The 21,432-nt window shown below is 39.4% G+C and overlaps 1 protein-coding gene across 1 annotated transcript in view; it reads left to right on the forward strand.

The window, feature by feature from the left end:
* The first annotated feature begins 3,214 nt into the window (after positions 1–3,214).
* The window catches only part of UNC13D (unc-13 homolog D), a 49,762-nt gene continuing 31,544 nt past the window's right edge, over positions 3,215–21,432 (forward strand). The window contains exons 1-8 of the mRNA XM_070934617.1: positions 3,215–3,394; positions 9,458–9,490; positions 16,580–16,687; positions 17,106–17,165; positions 17,416–17,482; positions 18,761–18,953; positions 20,194–20,238; positions 21,339–21,407. Coding sequence (XP_070790718.1) covers positions 3,338–3,394; positions 9,458–9,490; positions 16,580–16,687; positions 17,106–17,165; positions 17,416–17,482; positions 18,761–18,953; positions 20,194–20,238; positions 21,339–21,407 — 632 coding nt within the window. The 5' untranslated portion in view covers positions 3,215–3,337. The remainder of the gene's footprint in view (positions 3,395–9,457; positions 9,491–16,579; positions 16,688–17,105; positions 17,166–17,415; positions 17,483–18,760; positions 18,954–20,193; positions 20,239–21,338; positions 21,408–21,432) is intronic.

A 21,432-nucleotide genomic window follows, 5' to 3' on the forward strand; every position in this document is an offset into this window, starting at 1 on the left:
TAGACAAACTAGAACCAGATGTTAATGTTTAATATTAACATGTGGTCCAACAGACACCATATTGCAAAGGCTATGTAGAAATGCACACTAGAACTATTGACGTCAGAAACAAAGGGATCCAAAGAAGCTAAAGTACACTAATCCATTCTCCAGATGTTAAAGACAGAGAAGGCTTTTCATAAGGGAGGATGTGCTACATGTTTCAGAAAAATGGTGCTCAGATATCCTGACTGCAAGTGTATGAAAGAGATTAACTGCTTCCAAACAAGCACACAAATTCTGTTTATATACAGAAGGTTGTAAGAATTAGTATCAAAGTTGCTCTAAGTACCTGATGGTTTGCTACTGATTGTTTAGAAATCTGTGCATAATGAAGCTGAAGATCTACCGTATGTACATATTGCAATCGGTTTTTCCCCAGAAAGAATCAGGCATCTGAAATAAAACCATTGGATTATAAATGTGGATGCAAAGTGAGAAGTAAGAATGTTTTGCCTCTCTTAACAACATGGTGTAGTCCTGATCCTGGGCACATACTTGTGCTTCGTCAGATTAAAATGTTGTTCTTCAACTATGCTCTAACCATCCTTTTTGATGTTTCATGTCCTAGAGCAGTGGCTGTTAAATTGGGGTTATTTGGGCATATCCTGGGGTAATGAAGCAATTGCAATTGCTTGTTTGTGGGTCAAGGATCCAGTTTAGGATTGCTGCTGCTGAATTTTTTAATAACCAAATCTGTTTTTTGCTTATGTGTGTGGAGGTAATGACATTGAGACCGGGAAAAAGGGTTCTTGGGTCAAGCAATTTAATAACTGTGAAGTTATAACCCTAGAAAAGCCTCAGAAAATCATAGATACCCTCTCCCCAAAAGTGCCCAAAAATTGGCCAGTGGCAAACCAGCTTCTTGATGGATATGCCTGTCAGATTGTGGGGGGAAACCTCAAGAACCTGGTTAAAATCATCTGGATCCAGAGCTCCAGCCCTGTGGAGATCAGGGATGATAATCACTCACATTTGTACCATGAAACGCTCTGGCCATGACAAAAGGATGGTGATAGTACTCTCATATTCAGATCAAGTGAAAATAGGATCTAATCTCTGTGTATCAGATTAGTGATTATCTAGATAGGCTCATGGTTTTCATGGAGACCATAAACTCCTGGGACTCTACTAAACTGAGCCTCCAATGAATGGAGGTTGAAGTCATTCAACACCAACAGACAGGGACTTGACCATCAACCCAGTGACCAGATGCAGGAAAGGTATGTCAATAATCCTCATAACCATATACAACATATAGAGATGAACTGAAGATCATGTTACCCTAACGGAGATCTATATTGTTCTAATATACTGGCACAGGAATAAGGATTTTTATATGTTTTCATCCCAAGAGAAATAAAACATCATATAAGGTTGCTCTCATACAAAGATCTAAATTTAACTGGCCCATTTTAATTTTGCCAATTGCATATTGCCTCAATAACACATTCTTGTACATTTTTATTGTTATTTTCATTTAGAGGTCCCATGAGAGCTACAGAGGTATAGATCATTACTGAGAAAGGAGGAAATAAAAAGAGAAACAAAGAAATTCCTTTGCCCTGTATGATCAAGACCATCAAAGCATTAATGTTTAAAAGAAAAATTGGTGCCATATTCTAATCTTCTTTAAAGGGAAAGGATTTGTATACTGGATATTTGAAACAATAGTAATTATGAGGCATGTATTTGTTTTTCAAAGACAAACCAAGATGCCCACAACTAGAATTTCCAAATGCAATGCCTCCTTACTGGTGTTTTAGCAAGACAAAATCAGATCTGAGATCTAAGCTGAAACATATTGGGTTTTTTTTCTTGGGGAAGAAAAGACAGACATGTTTGACCCTGTCTTGATCTGTTTCAATTTCTGAGAAAATGTACTGGCTTGGGACAGAGTAGGCCTTCCTCTCTTGGAGGTCTGTTTCATATCAGTGCTTATCAGCGAAGCCTTTTCATGCCACAAGCAAGTTGCATCATGCCAGGCCTGTCTGGAAAATAACTAGTCAGTTTTGCAATCGCCAGGGCCCAGGGGTGAAATCCAGCAGGTTCTGACAGGTTCTGGAGAACCGGTAGCGGAAATTTTGAGTAGTTCACAGAACCGGCAAATACCACCTCTGGCTGGCCCCAGAGTAGGGAGAGAATGGGGATTTTGCAATATCCTTCCTCTGCCACGCCCACCAAGCCACACCATGCCCACCAAGCCACGCCCACAGAACTGGTAGTAAAAAAAATTGGATTTCACCACTGCCAGGGCCTAAAGAAATCCCACTCACTCTGTGGAAACCACCACAAAAAACTGAATCACCATTACTTCAGTCTGGCCTTGGAGAAGAGCATCATTTATGGAACTTGCTCTGTAGAATTTGCTTTGCTCCAGGGGTAAAATTCAGCAGGTTCTGGAGAGCCGGTAGTGGAAATTTTGAGTAGTTCGGAGAACCGGCAAATACCACCTCTAGCTGGCCCCAGAGTAGGGTGGGAATGGAGTTTTTGCAATATCCTTCCCCCAGGAGGGAATGGGGATTTTGCAGTATTCTTCCCCTGCCACACCCACCAAGCCACACCACGCCCATCAAGCCACACCCACAGAACTGGTAGTAAAAAAATTTGAATTCACCACTGCTTTGGTCCTGAACTTTATTTCAAAGCTGAAGCTTTCTGTGGATTACATATGCTGGATAATTAGTTTCAAGATAACAAAAACAGTAATACAAACCTGACGAAGAATACATCACCCATAATGTATAAGGAATAAAAGGTGCTTGGTCCTGTTAGCCTCTGGCAGTGCTCTCTTAGAAATTCATAGTTCTCCTTTCTATTTGGGGCAATGTTGAGTGTAAATTTATATTAATCTGTTTAGAGCAGTGTTTTTCAATTTTGGCAACTTTAAGATGTGTGGACTTCAACTCCCAGAATTCCCTAGCCAGCGTGGTTGAGAAACATTGGTTGAGAGAGTTTGCATCCAGATTTAGCTCCAGGGGGGTGACTACAGAGAAGCCATCAGAGGAGGACAAGTAATTTTTTTTAGGGTCTATTCAGCATCGGGGAGAGAACTCCATGTTTAGAGAACTGCAAGGTATACGCTGAGAAAGAGAGCCGTGCTTCAATTTCCGTTTGTTGCTACAATGGTCAGAGTGATAAAAGAGTGTGGTTTCCTCTTCAGCATGTGAGAGCCTATGGGAGCCTCACGCTAGGAAAGGCAGACTTCTGACTTTGTGGGTCAGCCTCTGTCGGAAAACATGGCCATGTTCTGACGGTGTCCTCCGCTCGGCTTACTCCTTCCCCAGTCCATCCCAGTATGGAGCCTGAGAGTGAGACCCTAATGATGGAAAACCCCCCAGAAGACAGCAAAAACGTAGGTGGTGGTGCTTAACTGCAATCAATCTTTTTTTCCTTCCCTTTCTCTTTCACATTCTGCTTTAATTTGAAAATATGCTGAAACCTTTAGGAGTGCATTTAGATACCATAAGAGTTATTAAGCTGCTTTCTTGGTTTGACCTCTGAAATAGTTATACAAAAGTCTGCAGAGGTGGCTGTGCTTGTGACTTGCCAAAAGATGTTCAGTGAGGCTCAGAACAGAATGAGGACCGGCTCCAATAGCTAGTTCTATCTAGAGAGAGACTTACCATAATTGTTATTTTTTTTTTAGCAAAAAGAAACAACATGCAAACTTGAATGTTGAAAATACGATCAATCCAGACAAGCGTGGAAAAGAATAACAGAGCTGGAAATGACTTTGGAGGTCTTCTAGCCAAACCCCCTTCTCGAGCAGGAGACTCTATACCATTTCAGACAAATGGTTGTCCAGTCTCTTCTTAAAAACTTCCGTTGTTGGAGCAACCACAACTTCTAGAAGCAAGTTATTTCACTGATTAATTGTTCTGTCTCCTTAGTTCTAAATTACTTCTCTCCTTGATTAGTTCCCATCTGTTGCTTCTGCCTTCAGGTGCTTTGGAGAAGAGGTTTTGCAGATTCAAACTCCATTGTATTTTGTATTTATATTATTAACCACTATTAAACATTTTCTGAGTATGGAATTCCTCTGAGTAGCTAACTTCCTTTCCCAATGACTGTTAAATAGTGATTAACTTGCCCAGGGCCTTGTTCGTTACTCTCATCTTAGTTTGCATAGTGCTCTAAATCATTATTTAACGGTGATGTATCAAATAAACCATAAAGGGATTAGAGAGCATAGCTCTTAAGGAGTAAGCCATAATTTGCAAGCCACATTAGTTCATACAAAATAACTATAACCAAACCACATTCTATCTTTGTATGACATCTGAACTCTGTGTTCATCAAACAATTTTATGGTCAACCTATCTGATCATCATTCTCTTAAACTACTGATTTCCGAAGTGGGAAAGATAGAAATTGGAAGACTAGCTTTAATTCAAAATTGGGCTTTTAACTATTATTCAGAAAGCAAAACATAATCTGGCAGGGCACCAAGAGTCCATAATCTTCCTCTCAGCCTCCCCCATTGTCTTAATTACAGAAGTAGCAAATGTGTTGCTGCACTTTCTATCTTTTGCATAATGTACAGCAAAGCCTACCCTATCCAAAAAAATAAAATAAAAATAAAATCTCCTTCCCATTTTCAAGCTATTTTTTCCAATCTCCTGATAGCAATAGCCATGGTTGCTCATATTTTCCTGCAACATACTCAATTGTGTAAGTTTGCCTAAAATAAATCTTCATTCATTGTGAAGGTGATAAGGCACTTCTGCTTCTCAACAAAGTCACACTTCAGTAGATTCCATGGAACTCTACTTGCCTAACTTGGTGGCTTAGTGGCTAAGACACTGAGCTTGTCGATCAGAATGATTGGCAGTTCGGCAGTTTGAATCCCTATACAGGTCTCCTGCGTGAGCAGGGGATTGGACTAGATGACCTCCAAGGTCCCTTCTAACTCTGATAATGAATGCCTCAAGATCTTTATAATATTGAGTGTTAAAATAAAGAAACGTGTTTGAAAACCTTAAAAGGCTTTGGAGAAGGTAAGGAACATACAGGGACGATGAAACCATTTTTTCCAGCTCTGTCTCTTAAACTGGAAGTAGAAGTCAAGATACAGCTTCATCACTCGATTGCAATTGTAGAGAATTAGTCCCCCCATCCCAGTTGTTTTTTTTAAAAACCTGACTAATGTGAAAATGCAGCGTGAAATGGTAGAAAATGTAGTTCAGCTGCATCTGATGAGAGATGGATTCCACTTCCTACTTTAGCATGGAGTTTAAAAGGAACAAACTAGGATGATTTTTGATCGATGGAGTGCAGAGGTTAGATGTAAGAAGACATTGCACTACCCTGTTGTCTTTCAATGGCAGTATTAATCTTGGCTCGATTTGTGGAAGAAGAAAGTTGTCTGATTTGACTTGTGGGTGCAAATGTGAATAGTTGCAAATTGCTCATTACAGCAGATGACAGCATCTAACTTATATCAACTGATTCTGAAAAAAAACCCTGAAATCAGAGTACTCAGAGATAGTGAGTACTTGAATGGGAGATGTCTGAGTAATTCCAGGGCTGCTGCCTAGACTGGGGGATTAATGCATCCCAAAAGAAGGCCACGGCAAGCCACTTGTTACCAAGATAACTATGTGTATGTATCTGTGTGGTCACCAACAGCTAAACTGGAAGTACTCTATCTTTTTGAATTCTCCTCACTGAGTTAAACCTCATTCCCACCTTGTTTTGTAAATTTGGTGGTGTCAGTATATTATAGGTCAGAGATGTCAAACTCATGGCCCGTGGGCTGGATGTGTCACGCACTGGCCATGCCCACCCCGGTTTAGCGAAGGGGAAAAAAGTCATGATACATCACATGATGACAATCTGATGCCACAAGTTTATATATATATATATATATATATATATATATATATATATATATATATATATATATATATATATATATATATGTAGGTCTTTGGTTATTCGGGTCTTCTCCCACGTAAAATTGGAAGTGTCTTGGCGACGTTTCGACGAAGTCCCATTTGTCATCTTCAGGCTGGTGTTCTCGGCTTCGTGCTTCCAGGAGCAATGTGAGATCGCAGCTGTCTCTTCCTTTTAACTGCTAGTGGGGGTGTGAGCTGATTGGGTATGCATTACTGTTCTATATATATATATATATTTATATATATATATGCATTACTGTTCTATATATATATATATTTGTCAAGAACGTATTAGGTAATTTATATAATTATAAGCATGAATTGAATACATAAAATAGATACAAATAGAGGAAACATTAAGACAGGGACAGTAGGTGCTCTTATGCACACCCCTTACAGACCTCTTAGAAATGGGGTGAGGTCAACAGTAGACAGTTTTAGGTTAAAATTTTGGGGGGTTTGGGATGAAACCACAGAGTCAGGTAGTGTATTCCAGGCATTGATCACTCTGTTGCTGAAGTCATATTTTCTGCAATCAAGTTTGGAGCGGTTCACTTTAAATTTGTATCTATTGTGTGCTTGTGTATTGTTGTGGTTGAAGTGGAAGTATTTGTTAACAGGTAGGACATTGTAGCAGATAATTTTATGAGCTACACTTAGGTCATCCCGAAGACGGCATAGTTATAAGTTTTCTAGGCCCAGAATTTTACACCCCTTTTATCGGTAGTCCTCACTTAATGGTGATAATTGAAAGGAAGGTAATTAGGACCAAAATTTCCATTGGTAAGTGATGTGGGAGTAAAGTGCAATGTCATGTGACCACCTCACTTAGCAATGACAATCCCAGCAGTCCTCCATTGCCATTATAAAGCAAATCACCACAGGTCATTAAGTGAGGCTCACATGTGATCACAACTTCTGATTTCCTGTCGGCTTCTTTATTGACTTTGGTTGTGGGAAGCTCTCCGGGAAGGTTGGAAATCATGATCATGTGACATGGGGATACTGTGACAATAATTTTGGGGACCAGTCATAACTATCATATGTACAATGCTGTCATAATTTCACTGAATGAGTGGTCATTAAGCAAGGACTACCTATAATAGTTACAAAATAAATTCTAATGCTGACTGTCATGAGTATAGTGGGAAGTTTCTGCTTTTTCAGGAGTGGGGGAGGACAAGTTTAGTGAAAACAGAGCTTGGGTTATTCTGCTAAAAAAGAACACAAAATCCAGTATTATTTGCAGGACCCATTTTTGGAGGAGCTCATTGTGCAGTTAATAGCTTTTTTATTAGGAGAGGTTTGAAATGTTATGGGAGGCACATACCACACATGTTTTGTCCTATTAATTTTAAGAACACCTTCACAGGATTTATTTTTATTAGTCTTCATAACTAAATACCAGCTCTTAAAGCTACTTGTTGTAGCTGACAATTCTTGTAGCTAAATGTATCTCCTGTTCTGAGTGTTTGTGTGTTTATCTTTTGCCCAACAAGTTAACTCTGCAAGTTGTAAAATGCAATGCAATGGATTATATTTGTAAATTCCCCATCTTGTGAGCAAACCCTCATGGAAACTCTTCCCATTGCCAAATTGCCCTTCCCAATTAGCAATCACGCTGGCTAGAAAAATCTTTGGGCAACATTTCCAGTGCATTACAGACTAAGGCTTAAAGCTTCTGCAATATTCATTTCTAGAACTTTTTATCTGCTGATTATAAAAAGTAAAGTATTATTTTGTCTTGCAAAATAAATAATTATGATGTCTCAGAACCTTGTAGCTCTGACAGCAGTCTAGTTCTGCCTTGGAATCATGACCTCTGGTTTTAACTGTCTGTTAAATATGGTTTATCATGAGAGATGAATTGCAAAACAGATGCAAAGGAAGAATAAATAATAAATGGAGTTAGTTTAAAATAGTGATCTTTTCTATTATGTAATTAAGAATTGGTTGGTTGAAAGGAAGACCATGAGAGTTTGTTGATCATCAAAAACAGAGAAATTTAAAGAGCAAAAGGCAATGTACGGTGATATTGTAGGGAGAGATAAAATAGTTATCTTTTCTACTATGCAATTAAATTTCTTTGCTTACTAGTTCTGAATTCTCTTCTGAATATTGTATAATGCTGTTTATTCAGAAATGGAATATGATGGTTATGTAATTTTTTTAACTTGATGTATTCAAAGCATTTCCATGTTACTTTTCATTATGAACAGTCCTGAGCTATACATTCGGTATCATGGGGTGTGAAATTTCAAAAGATTCAATTATTGAATCATACTGTTTACATTAAATTAGTGTAAGAAAATAGCTGTTTGTCTGTTAGCAGTGGCTAAAATAGCTATGGTGTGTTCAAAGCTGTTGAATTAGCTTTATATAAATGAATTAGCTGTATATAATATATATAGTATATGTTTTCTTTTCTTTCCGTAGGCCTTTATGTGTATTTCTCTTTAGCCAGGTTCTTCCTATGTAAACCAAGATTTTTATGCAGCCCTATTTCAGAGAAATCCCAATCCACTAGTTTTTAGGCTTAGCTTTCTAGCCTAGAAACTAGTGGATTGGGATTTCACTGAACTAGGGATGCATAAAAATCTTGGTTTATGTAGGAAGAACCTGGCTAAAGAGAAATACATATATATAGTATATTATATATGGTGTTCCTTGAGGAAAAGTTGTGCAGAATATATTCCCCTAAAGTACTTGTAGTGCTTAAGCAGTACCTGGCATAATGCATTTGCTTCAATAATTTAATCCCAGAGCTATAATTGCACTCAACAATGAACTAAAGGGCCACCATCAGTGAGCTGTTGGACAGCATTACTTGGTTTGTTGTGTGGATGTTTGGGTGGTTTAGGGGTGGGGAATTTGTGGTGTGTGTGTGTGTGTGTGTGTGTGTGTGTTTGGGGATTGTTATGTGTGTTGGACCTGGTCTTTGGGTATTAAGTGAATTTCGTTGTATGGGTATACTGTGTATATACGTACAATGACAATAAAATTATTATTATTAATATAAAGTCTATAAAGTGAAGCTTTGCCATTTTCGATATATCACTGTTAAAAATTAGTAAATGCAAAATTAAATAAAAGTTCAAGAAAACTTGGATTGATTTAAATTAATTTTAATATCATCCACATTAAATCAGGTTCCTGGGTGATATAAAATAAACGGTTCTACCTCTATATGATAGATATGATAACATATAAATAAAACCAGCAAATAAAATCACAAAAACCGTATAGAGGTGCTACCAATATTTTAAAATGAATGGCTAAATAAACAATGCCTTAACCCAGTGTCTGAAAGCCAGCAATTGATTCCAGTGTACAACTTGGATGTAAAAGACTTCTCATTTACACCCACGTGGTATCCTGCTGATAAGGGAGTATGAACAGGTTGGTAATGGGAAGTGGCATTTCTTCCTTTGCACCAAAAAAACATTACAGTCTAGGCGTTTTAAAAAGTGAATTTACAGCAGATCAAGTGAAATTATTTTTTTTCTTTCTTTCTGTAGATGGATCTCTCCCATAAATTATCTAAGAGAGAGGTAAGAAACTCATTCATTAATGACCATAAGGTATATTCTGCTCAGATCAGGGGAAAGATCTACAAGTAGTCCTTGGCCTACAAACAAATTGAGCCCAAAATTTCCGTTCCTAAGCAAAGCAATTGTTAAATGTGAACTTTGCTTTTTATGTGACTCTGGCTTTCCCCCAAAGTTCCCCCAACTTTGCTTGTTGGAAGGTTACAAATGGTGATCACATGACCCTGGGACACTGCAACTGTCATAAATACATGCCTGTTGCCGAATGCCCGAAATTTGATGATGTGACCATGGGGATGCTGCAATGGTTGTAAGCAGGGATGAAATCCAGCAGGTTCTGACAGGTTCTGGAGAACCGGTAGTGGAAATTTTGAGTAGTTCGGAGAACCAGCAAATACCACCTCTGGCTAGCCCCAGAGTGGGGTGGGAATGGGGATTTTGCAATATCCTTCCCCTGCCATGCCCACCAAGCCACGCCCACCAAGCCACACCACGTCCACCAAGCCACACCCACAGAAGTGGTAGTAAAAAAAATTGAATTTCACCACTGGTTGTAAGTATGAAAAGCAATCAGAAGTCCTTTTTATTCAGTGTTGTTATAATTTTGAACCATCAGTAAATCATGCTGATCCTTTTCAGTTCACATTCTCCCGCCAGTTTCACTGGGTGAGCTCCTAGTGAAAGCATTTGATCAGAATTATTTGCTCATTTAGAAAAGAAAGGCTGTACTATACTGGAATCTCTAGAGTTTAGATCAGGGATGTCAAACTCAAGACCTGCGGGCCAGATGTGGCCTGCGGGGTGCTTAGACAGGGGTGAAATCCAGCAGGTTCTGACAGGTCCTGGAGAACTGATAGCAGAAATTTTGAGCTGTTTGGAGAACCTGCAGCGGAAATTTTGAGTAATTCAGGGAACCGGCAAATACCACCTCTGGCTGGTCCCAGAGTGGGGTAGGAATGGAGATTTTGCAGTATCCTTCCCCTGACACACCCACCAAGTCACACCCACCAAGCCACATCACTCCCACCCAGCCATGCCCACAGAACTGGTAGTAAAAAAATTTGGATTTCACCACTGTGCTTAGATCTGGCCTGCAGGGCCTCTCTGGAAACAGTGAAGGACCAGCCCGTAGTGCATCTGCCAGCGAAAACAATTCTGTTTTCGACTGCGACAGCCTCCTGCAACCCTCTGCCAGTGAAAACAGAGTGGCCCTCCCAAGCTCCATTGTCACTGACAGAGCATTCAGGCCACCACAGATGCCCCGACATGAGTGACGTCGAGCTGGCCATGACCACCCTGGCCACACCCACCCTGATGCAGCCCTCAATTAAATCGAGTTTGACACTCCTAGTTTAGATGTTTAGATGTTCTGCACCAGCACCTAGTTCCACTGTTGAAATGCAATATAAAGTAAACCAGTATTATTACAAAATTAGTCACAGATTGGTTCAATAAGCAGGCTCCCAGGAACAAATTGAGAGGCTTACATGAGAAAATGCATACCTAGCAAGTATTATAGGCGATCTATCTCTCAGGCACTACCCTCCCATTCCTTTTTGCCTAAAGACTTAGTACTGTATTTCTCCTCCCTGCTTGCTGCTGGGGATTTAGAAAGCATATCAGGTTGGCTTGCTTCCTCCCTTTGGGAAGGGTAAACATAGAGAATGTATATCCTCCACTCTGTCTTTGATGGGCACTATCAGCACAGAAAGCAATAATGCACACCGCAATTGCATACTGTAAATGGAATCAAAAGCTTGAATAAGTTGGTCTCTTTTAATACATTGCTTCTTTTCAGCACAACTCATTAAAGGTACTTGTCACTGATGAACACCATCTTCCCAACAAATGAAAGAAGGCAGGGTATCTTACCGTGTTTCCCTGAAAATAAGACCATGTCTTATATTTTTTTTAACCCTGAAATAAGCGCTTGGCCTTATTTTCGGGGAGGTCTTATTTTGGGGCGTGTGGAACAAGACGGGGCTCCTCTTACCATCTTACCTGATTTCCAGCTCTGTCTCCCTAACCCTAACCAGAGGAAATGGCAGGGACCGGCTGTGCATGCGTTTAAATATTTTCAGGGAGGGCTTATTTTCAGGGGAGAGTTTATTTTGGGGGGAGGTCTTATTTTCAGGGAAACATGGTATTAGTAATTCAATTAATGATCTAGTAGGTACCAAAGGTTGTCTTCTAGCACCTTGATTCCAGAAAGATTTCCTAATGTGGAAAAGATAGTAAAAGAAGTAGTGGTCAAAAAGCGGCAAATAAAATAGTTAACTATAGAAGAGAGAACCTCTTTTAGTCTATCTACCCATCTTTGCACACTTCACTTGCTTCTCCCCCCACTTCATTTCCTAACCTAAGTGTATTAGACTCTGGTCAGCTACTTTTCATCCATCTTGCCACAGACTATTATTAAAATTTAGAAGGCAAATTGAGAAGTCTAGCTTTCCTTAGGTGGCTGTTATATTTTTACCCATCAGGCATAGTTTAAATTTCTGCTGGACTTTGGCACGTTGTTGTTTTAGTCCATCTAGCCCACTCTTGCACTCCCACACTGCTTTTAGACGAACTCTTTAATCTTTTTTCTTGTTTACTTATCTCCTTCCTTTCCTTCTTTTTTCTAAATTTGTATTTGGTTATGGTTACAGTATGGTTATGGTTATAGTTATGGTTACGGTTACGGTTGTGGGTTATGGGCCCAGGATACTGAGAGTTAGTGTGAATACACAGTACATATTCAGACAGCTGTTTTTTGTGGTTTATTGTCCAAGTGAAGATGGCACAAGAACAGTCAACCAGCATATCTCTGATAACCCAGTTGGATGGAACAAAGTACGTTTCCTGGTCTATGAAGTGCAGTCTACTTCTGCATAAGGAAGGACTATGGGCTGTAGTTCATGATCCACCAGATGTAACTGTTTGGGATCCAGCAGACAATGAAGATGCAAAGAAAATAGTCAAATTTAGCCGGGATAATGAAAGGGCTCTTTGTATAATCGGACTGACACTGAGTGACCAGCAGCTAGTCCATATTTGTGATGAGGAGTCTGCAGCCAAGTGTTGGGACACTCTGAAGAGGATTTATGTTCGTGATAGTGCACACCTCACACCTCACACGTAAACTGTTTAGAGCTCGTCTTCGGAAGAATGGAGATATGTTAGCTCATTTGGAGTTTATGAAAATAATTTTACAAGAGCTACATGAAAAGGAGCTGGTTTTTTCAGAGCTGCATCAGGTTTATATCATTCTTTCTTCTGTGGATGAAAGTTATGATGATTATGTATCTTCACTGGAAGTCCTGACCAGAGATGAACTGACATTGACTGGCATAACCGGAAGATTGTTAGAAGAGTCCAGAAGAAGGCAAGATAAAGACCAACTGAGAAAGAGACAAGCACAGGAAGAAAACCTGTCTCAAACTGCCTATACTATTAGAAAGTGTTTTTCTTGTGGGGCTAAGGATCATATAGCTAGATTCTGTAAAAAGGGCAAGAAACTGAATACTGGTAGTCAACAGAGAGCTAAAAAGGATATTAGTTTAGCTATATCCAGCTCAACTACAACTGTAAACCATGATTTGTGGATTGACAGTGGAGCATCGCAGTCTATAACTAGGCATAAAGAGAGGTTTGTTAAAATAACCAAGAGTAAACAACATGTATCATTAGCAAATGGATGTAAAATGAAAGTATTTGGAGAAGGTACTGCATATTGTTCATGTATAAATGAACATTTACCTATGTTGTATGTACCTAAACTAACATTTAACCTGCTATCTGTGAAAGCATTATTAAAAGCTGGGTTTGTAGTAACATTTAGGAGAGATAAATGTCTGATAGAAAAAGATGGTACAAGTGTTACTGCAAAGTTAGAGAATTATTTGTTTGTTCTGAATGATGATCCATTAATCATGGCTAATGCCAATTCAGCTTACAATAACACGAAGCCACATGATGAATGCATTAACTTGCTTCATAGGCGTTTGGGACATGTAAACTTTAAAATGTTAAAGAAAAATGTAGAATTATCTGATGGGATAAAACTAAAACCTTGTAAAAAATATTTAAACTGCAATGCTTGTAGCCAAGAAAAGAGTAAGGTAACTCCTGCAAACAGAATTAATGGGTTTACAACCAATGAACCTTTAGAGGTAGTGTTTGCAGATATTATTGGTCCTAAAAAACCTAGTTTAGGAGGAGCCTGTTATATATTGAGTATAATAGACCATTTTTCCCGTTATGGTTTCTGTTACCTTAAGAAAACCAAAGCAGAAACATTCCAGCATTTTTCAAACTGGCTGAGGTTTGCTGAGAGGAAAAAGAAACGCAAGGTTCTTTGCCTGGTAACTGACAATGGTACTGAGTTTACCAATAACAGGTTTGTAACTATGTTACAGAAAGCTGGCATTGAAGAAAAGTGTTCTGCCCCTTATAGACCGCAATGTAATGTGTATATTGAACGCAGAGGGCAAACATTGCAGGCTATGGCTCGAACCATGTTGTCTGATTCTGGTTTGCCTGAGGCACTTTGGAGTGAGGTAATGTGTGCTAACCATGTCTTTAATAACGTAGTCAATTCAACAACTGGTGAATTACCATTCACACGTTGGCATGGAAGAAGACCAGAATTAAGTTATTTGCACACATTTGGAGCCCCAGCATGGGTACATATTCCCTCTCAATTGAGGCGAAAGGGGCAACATAGAGCAAAGAAGCTGTTTTTTGTTGGTTATGAATCCAACCACAGGTCATATAGATTTTGGGCGCCAGGTACCACTAGTGTGTACTGCAGTACTAGTGCCAAGTTCCTGGATCAAGTTGGTTGGAGTAAGCTTGAGCAAGAATCCGACAAGGTAAATGATAGTGTTGTTGTTGATACTCAAATATTTACTGATACCCCTGATAATGACACAGTTGAAGTAGAACCTTCTATTACTGTAAAGGAGAAGGAGGTTATAGGGGAGGTAGAAGCGGAAATACCACTAACGAGTCCTGAGTTACCTAGATGTTCAACTCGAGATAAACGTCCACCTGATAGGTATCAAGCCAGTGTAGTATGTCAGGTGAACATAGAGCCTTCTAACTTCAATGAAATTAAACTGTATCCTGAAAAGGATCAGGTAGCTTGGAAGGAAGCGATGGACAAAGAGCTGACATCATTGAAGGAGTTAGATATTTATGAGAACGTTAGGCTACCACAAGGTGAGCATGCAATTGGTTGCAAGTGGATTTACAAACTGAAAACTGGTGTGGATGGGACTGTTCCCCATAAGGCAAGATTAGTTGCTCAAGGATTTGTTCAGTCAAATAAGGACTATGATGAAGTGTTTGCACCGAGTCTGAGGGCGACTACATTGCAAGCAGCATTAGTACGGGCAACTAAGAATAAATACAGGATAAACCATATAGATGTTGAAACTGCATATCTGCATGCGCCATTACAACATACAATTTATATGAAGAAGCCACTAGGTTTGAAAACTGATGGGAAGACTGATTGCTGGAGACTGAAGAAAATCTTTATGGCTTAAAGTGGAATAAATGCATTGTCAATGAGTTAGTTGCTATGGGTTTTGTAGCTGGTATAGCTGATCCATGTTTGTTTAAGAAAGAGAAAGATGGTTTAGTTTCTCTATTATTGCTATTCACTGATGATATAGCACTTATTACTAAATCTGAACATGAAGCAACCGAAGTTGTTTCTGTGTTGCAAAAGAAATTCAGAATTAGGAATTTGGGAGAAATTAAGTATTATCTGGGTCTTGACATAGTAATAACATAGTAATATTCAAAGTCCTGTATTCGATAAGAAAATATATCAATCCTTAATAGGCAGTCTATCATATTTGAGTAATTGGTCTAGGCCAGATATATCTTACAGTGTAAATCAACTGGCTAGATATAACACTGAACCTACTGAAAGGCACTGGAAAGCTGCTAAGCGAATACTTAGATATCTGAAGCCAACGATTTATTATTTGTTATATTTGGAGCCTAGTAGTGACCTAGTTTTAATGGCATATGCTGATGCAAGTTTTGTAACTGATCTACCTACTCGTAAATCAACATCAGGTATCGTGGTAATATTGGGTAATGCTTTGATAGGATGGAAATCTATTAGGCAAAAGCACATTAGTTTGTCAACTATGGAAGCCGAGTTTTCATGTTTATCCTTGATGTGTACTGACTTAGTATGTTATAAACAATTGTTAATGGATATGGGATTAAATGTGAATGATCCATTTGTAGTTAACGAAGACAATTCAATCTGCAATCAATATGGCTACTAATTTAGCTGTAAGAACACGGTCTAACATACTGATTTGTGATATTTAAATGTTAGTGTATACAAAGTAAATTGATTCAGTTGGAGTACTGCATGACTGAACATAATATTGCAGATCATTTCACAAAGGCTCAGGGTGCAGTTAAGCACAAAGCGTGTTGTGAGAACTATGGTTTAAGAATGTAAGGTGTTATAAATTGTCTACCCAAAGGGGAGAATGTTAGGAAATGAATATTACCTAGCTTGTTGAGTTGGCCATATATAAACCATCAATATAACTTTAAGACTGCTGTATTGCATCATACTGTGTCCTGATTGGTTAGCTCTGTAGCCAATCTCCTTAAGAGGGAGCTAGAAACATGGTTTGTTTCTCTTTGCTGTTCTTGCTCTCTGATATCTCTGTATGCTACTGTTTGCAAATCCAGAAGAACTGTTTATTGTGAATGACTACGATGACTGGTAAGAAGACTTTGTTATTGGATTATCCCTGGACTGTCATTTTGCTATCTCCTGCTTTATATATGTATGGCGTGGACTGTTTATTGGACTGTGCCTTACTATTTCCTGAAAGTACACAACTCAGTGTATCTGTGTGTTGATTGTGTTTATTCATACGTACTTTCAATCGCTTTCATGTACACACCCTTGCTATTCAAAGGTTACTCTGCAAATTCCTTAACAGTATTGCTTTTAAACTGTAAAAAAATATTTGCAAACTGTAAAATAGTTTGCAACCCTGCTAAGCCAAATTACGCTGATTTGATTCCGATCTGTTTTTAATTTTTGTTGAATTATTGTTGCAGCTCACCCTGCTGTACGAAGAGGTCCTTTACACCATTCTCCATCGTGTGGGCCAAGTGGAACAGAATCATGTTACTGATTCAGATGAGCTCTATGAATATGTGCAAAAGGTTGGGATAAAGAGCCAGATGCATCTATCTTATTATTCATCCCCAAGACTTTGGGGTTGCAGTTAAGCCTCCCAAATGCTAATGGGACAAATAGTTACTTTCTGCAATATAGTAACTATGTTGGTAGGCAGGATGGACCCTGCCTCTGTTTTTCTCCCACACTGTCTTCCTCTCCCCCTCAATCCCCCCACCTACCCCAAATCACTCTGTCTTTGGCCTTCTTGCCAAAGGTCTGAATGGACTGGAAACCAAGGGCGTTTGAAATTATGAGGAAGATATGACTTCAGGATACAGAATCTTAATTCCTTCTTAAAAGAAACTCATATTCAATTGTCGTTTGTTTTTACTTTAAAGGCTTTCCTATTTTATTGAAACCAAATTCTCACTCTGAAAATTTCTTTTCTAATATCCAAATCAGGCCTTCAGTATTGATCCAGAAGAACATCAAATTATATTACAGAGGGTCAAAGAGCTAGCGGTAAGACCTAACTCCAATTTTCCATTCACTTGTAGGTTGTTATTACGGAATTGTTCTATTTATTTAGTTGCAAAAGAGTTTCCAAGCATGCTTTGTTGTTTATATTCCAGATTAATCTGAAGATTCATGTTATTATTAATCACCATTAGCCTTTTCCATTTTAATAATTATATCAACCTGGACATCCCAGATGCTATTCTGTTCACCTGCTAGCTAGGACCTTATGTTATGATCTTCTTTTGTTTTTCAGAAGCCAATTTTTTGTCTTAAAGCCACTGTGAAGCAAGCCAGAAATATTTTGGGTAAAGATGTCAGTGGTAAGTGCAAAAAACAAACCACAGCTCAAATGCAGAAATTTGGAGATCAAGTAGAAAAACAGGGACCACCTTTGGTGGGAAGGTAACAGCGTTCCGTGTGCCTTTGGTGTTTAGTCATGCCAGTCACATGACCACAGAGATGTCTTCAGACAGCGCTGGCTCTTTGGCTTTGAAACGGAGATGAGCACCGCCCTCTAGAGTCGGGAACAACTAGCACATATGTGGAAGGGAACCTTTACCTTTACCTTTATGAGGGAGAGAGGGAGAGAGGGAGGGAGAGAGAGAGAGATAAATTGACTGATTAGACTTTCTAATTCCGTGCAAAACTAGGGCTATAGTAAAATCTTTGGAAATGGCAATTATTCAAATTATGCATTAAAACAACACTAATGAATTTGAAATTTCATGATTGATACCCTTTAAACCTTGGCTTGTTTCTCCTGAGTCCTTCGGGAGAAGGGCGGTATAGAAATAAAATTATTATTATTATTATTATTATTATTATTATTATTATTATTATTATTATTATTATTATTTTAATCGTGATCCCTGAACATACAATGGCCTTGTTCATACTTTGCTGAGCAATCATGACAGCTTAGTTCATACAGTGTAGTTAAGCCAATCTTTTGGTGCCTGAAATATTTAGAGGAGGCGGAGTGTAATTATCAGAAGAAAGGGGAAACAGATGATGATCCCTCAAATAAAAGAAGCCGCCTGAATGGTGGGGATTAATCGATGGTGGAAAATGAATGAAGCAAAAATAATGCAACATTATTATTATTTTTTGGATTTTCAGGGATAGTGGAAAATAATGATCATGCACAATATCATGATTAATAGTGGAATGGGGAAAGAAAAGTTTAGAGCAGGGGTCTCCAACCTTGGCAACTTTAAAACTTGTGGACTTCAACTCTGAGAGTTGAAGCCCACAAATCTTAAAGTTGCCAAAGTTGGAGACCCCTGGTTTAGAGCAGTGGTCCCCAACCTTTTTATCGCTGCGGCCCGCTGAGCGCGCGCAGGGGTGGGGGCACGGCCCAGGAGCTTTTGCGCACGGCCCATTGCGCACGGCCCAGGAGCCTTTGCGCTGCAGCGTTTATGTCCCCCGGCCGCTGCGCGGCCCGGTGCCAGGTACTCCACGGCCCGGCACCGGTCCGCGGACCGGGGGTTGGGGACCACTGGTTTAGAGGACCTCCTGCCATAATTCTGCTACTTGTTATGAAACCTTATCATAGTCCACAACCCCTGTACTTTTTAAAGCTCCTTCTTTGCTTTCAGGATTAAGTGATCCATACTGCCTCCTAGGGATAGAAAGAAAAAAACAGAGCTCTTTACCCCATGCTTCTCCTCGTCAGGAGAACAAAAGGCGATCTAAGGGTGTGGTGAAGAACCTGCTGCCAGAGGACCAGACCCATCGCACACAAGTCATCCATCAGACATTAAATCCAGTGTGGGACGAAACCTTCATTCTGTACGTCTCATCTCTTTAGCATATTTAATTTGCGTTGGCCTTTAATGGAATATTGGACTTGTTAGAAAATCAAACTTAAAGATAATTTTAGGGCTAGAAAATGATGGTTTTCAGCAAGCTAGCTCATATTCTAGAAAATGTAATACTATATCCAGGAAAAGCTCTTGGCTGGGAGAGAAAATAGCTTAGAGAGATGAACAGTTTGAAGCTGAAGACCCAGGAAGAGTTTACCATAAGGCAAATAACATATGATAGTTTTCCTTACGGCCAAGGCCTGAGAGAAGAGAGGATTTGGTGGGTTACAGTAGAGATATTGGAAAGGTGTAATCACACCGCTAGACCTCTTCCTGTACAATAGCCATTGATTTTAAACTTGTAATATAGGATGGCCTGAGAGCCTTTGGATCAGTGTTTTGTAATCTTGGCAACTTTAACGTCCCCATGCTGACTGGGAAATTCTGAGAGTTGAAGTCCCTGTATCTTAAAGCTGCCATGGTTAAAAAATATTGCTCCAGGTGATAATAGCTCCACTTTCTGGGAGTCACAATATGAAGTATCTCTAGAAAACGTAGTTTGGGGAGGTTTTGTATGTTTGTTTTTTAAATCCAGCTGCTCCATTGTCTAATCTTTTATTTCTGTCATTAGCTATGGAAGGGAATGGTGGACTGTATACATGCTTCTCATTCATTCTTTGTACATACAATTAAGTTCATAGTTGCTGACCGCCATCTCTATATGCCTATTCATCAACTAGTTCCACCCAAATCTATTTTTCTTATTACTTAGCAGAAAAGGATCCTGATATACATCTGTATGCAGATGTAGTCCTTTTACATTGGCTCAGTGAATGGATAATTGTTCCTGCTGGCATCTGAGAGTGAGTGGGTCTAGCTCAGGGGTGAAATCCAACAGGTTCTAACAGGTTCTGGCGAACCGGTGGTGGAAATTTTGAGTAGTTCAGAGAACCGGCAAATACCATCTCTAGCTGGCCTTAGAGTGGGGAGGGAAAGGAGATTTTGCAGTATCCTTCCCCTGGAGTGGGGTGGGAATGGAGATTTTGCAGTATCCTTCCCCTGCCACGCCCACCAAGCCACACCCACAGAACTGGTAGGGAAAAATTTTGGATTTCACCCCTGGTCTAGCTCCATCTTATCTCTCCATGCAGGCAAGGGGATTGGGTCCCCCTTCTCACTCCAATGTTCCCTTGCATTAGTTATGTTTTTTTAATGGTTTCTTCCAGGGAGTTTGAAGATGTAGAAAATGCCGAATTCCAGCTAGATATGTGGTAAGCAGAACTGGCTCTTCATTCCTACTGAATTTCATTGTATCTCATTAAAATTTGAGAACCAGTGTTCCAAAGGAAGTCAGAAAGGAGATAGATTCATTAGGCAAACACTGTCCAACATAATGAGGGCGTAGAAGCAGGTCACTTAGGAATGACCAGAGAATATGCAGCCTGACTTGCTTTCCAGTGCATGTGTGCGCCCACAAGCCTATGGCCACAGCTGGTGAAGGGTTTGTAAAGGATTCTAGGAGCCAGGCTCTGCATTCTTTCCTCAGCTTGTTTAATTATTTGTACAAGATAAAAATATATAAACATAGTTTTCAGATCGCAGTGACAACACTGTAGCTCCCTACAACTGTCCATCATCTCCCCCAAAAATATATGCTTAATATGAATAAATCCTTTTCTAAGTGGAACTTGGCACTATATTTCTTTCATGCTACGACTAAAACAGGGAAATTCTTAAGGGGACTACTTTTGTGCCTAGATGAACATTTAATATTCCTGGAGGCTAATGGCCACAAAGTGAGTGAGGCCATCCCAGAGATAAGTGGAGCAACAGTTGTGAAGGAGGGGGGCTCTTTTTATTTTTCTGTTATGTCAACTATAGTTTGTTTCCCATCTGAAAATATCAAAGAACTGTGCTGTCGGTTTTCAAAAATTACTCAGAAGATGATCTAAGGGCTTCAAAAAGGGGCAGGGAATTATGGGCCGCAAATTGTTCACCTTCAAACATCTGAGGGGGTTGGAACTGCCCCTAAGTAAGCAAAATAAGATATAACTTTAACCTTAGACTGTCTACTGTTGACCTCACCCCATTCCTAAGAGGTCTGTAAGGGGCGTGCATAAGCGCACCAATGTGCCTACCATCCCTGTCCTACTGTCCCCATTTATTTGTACCCATTTCCTGTATTCATAATCATGTTTATACTTATATATGTTATCTTATACATGCTTGACAAATAAATAAATAGAAAATCAATCAATCAATCAATCAATCAATCAATCAATTGCTCTTCTTGCTTTGATTCCTTTTCTTTCTGTTTCCTGGAGGTCTTGAAAAGAAGCATCAAGGCATATTTTTATTTGCTTCCTCCTAGGGATTTTGATGCTGTTGAACCTGTACGGCACAAACTGGAAGAACTGAGTGACCTTCGTGGCCTGAAGAGGTTTGGGCTAATTATGAGCCTTTTG

The sequence above is a fragment of the Pituophis catenifer genome, unplaced genomic scaffold, assembly GCF_029215685.1.
Source record: "Pituophis catenifer annectens isolate HBS135680 unplaced genomic scaffold, rPitCat1.0.hap2 SCAF_2, whole genome shotgun sequence".
NCBI lineage: Eukaryota > Metazoa > Chordata > Lepidosauria > Squamata > Colubridae > Pituophis > Pituophis catenifer.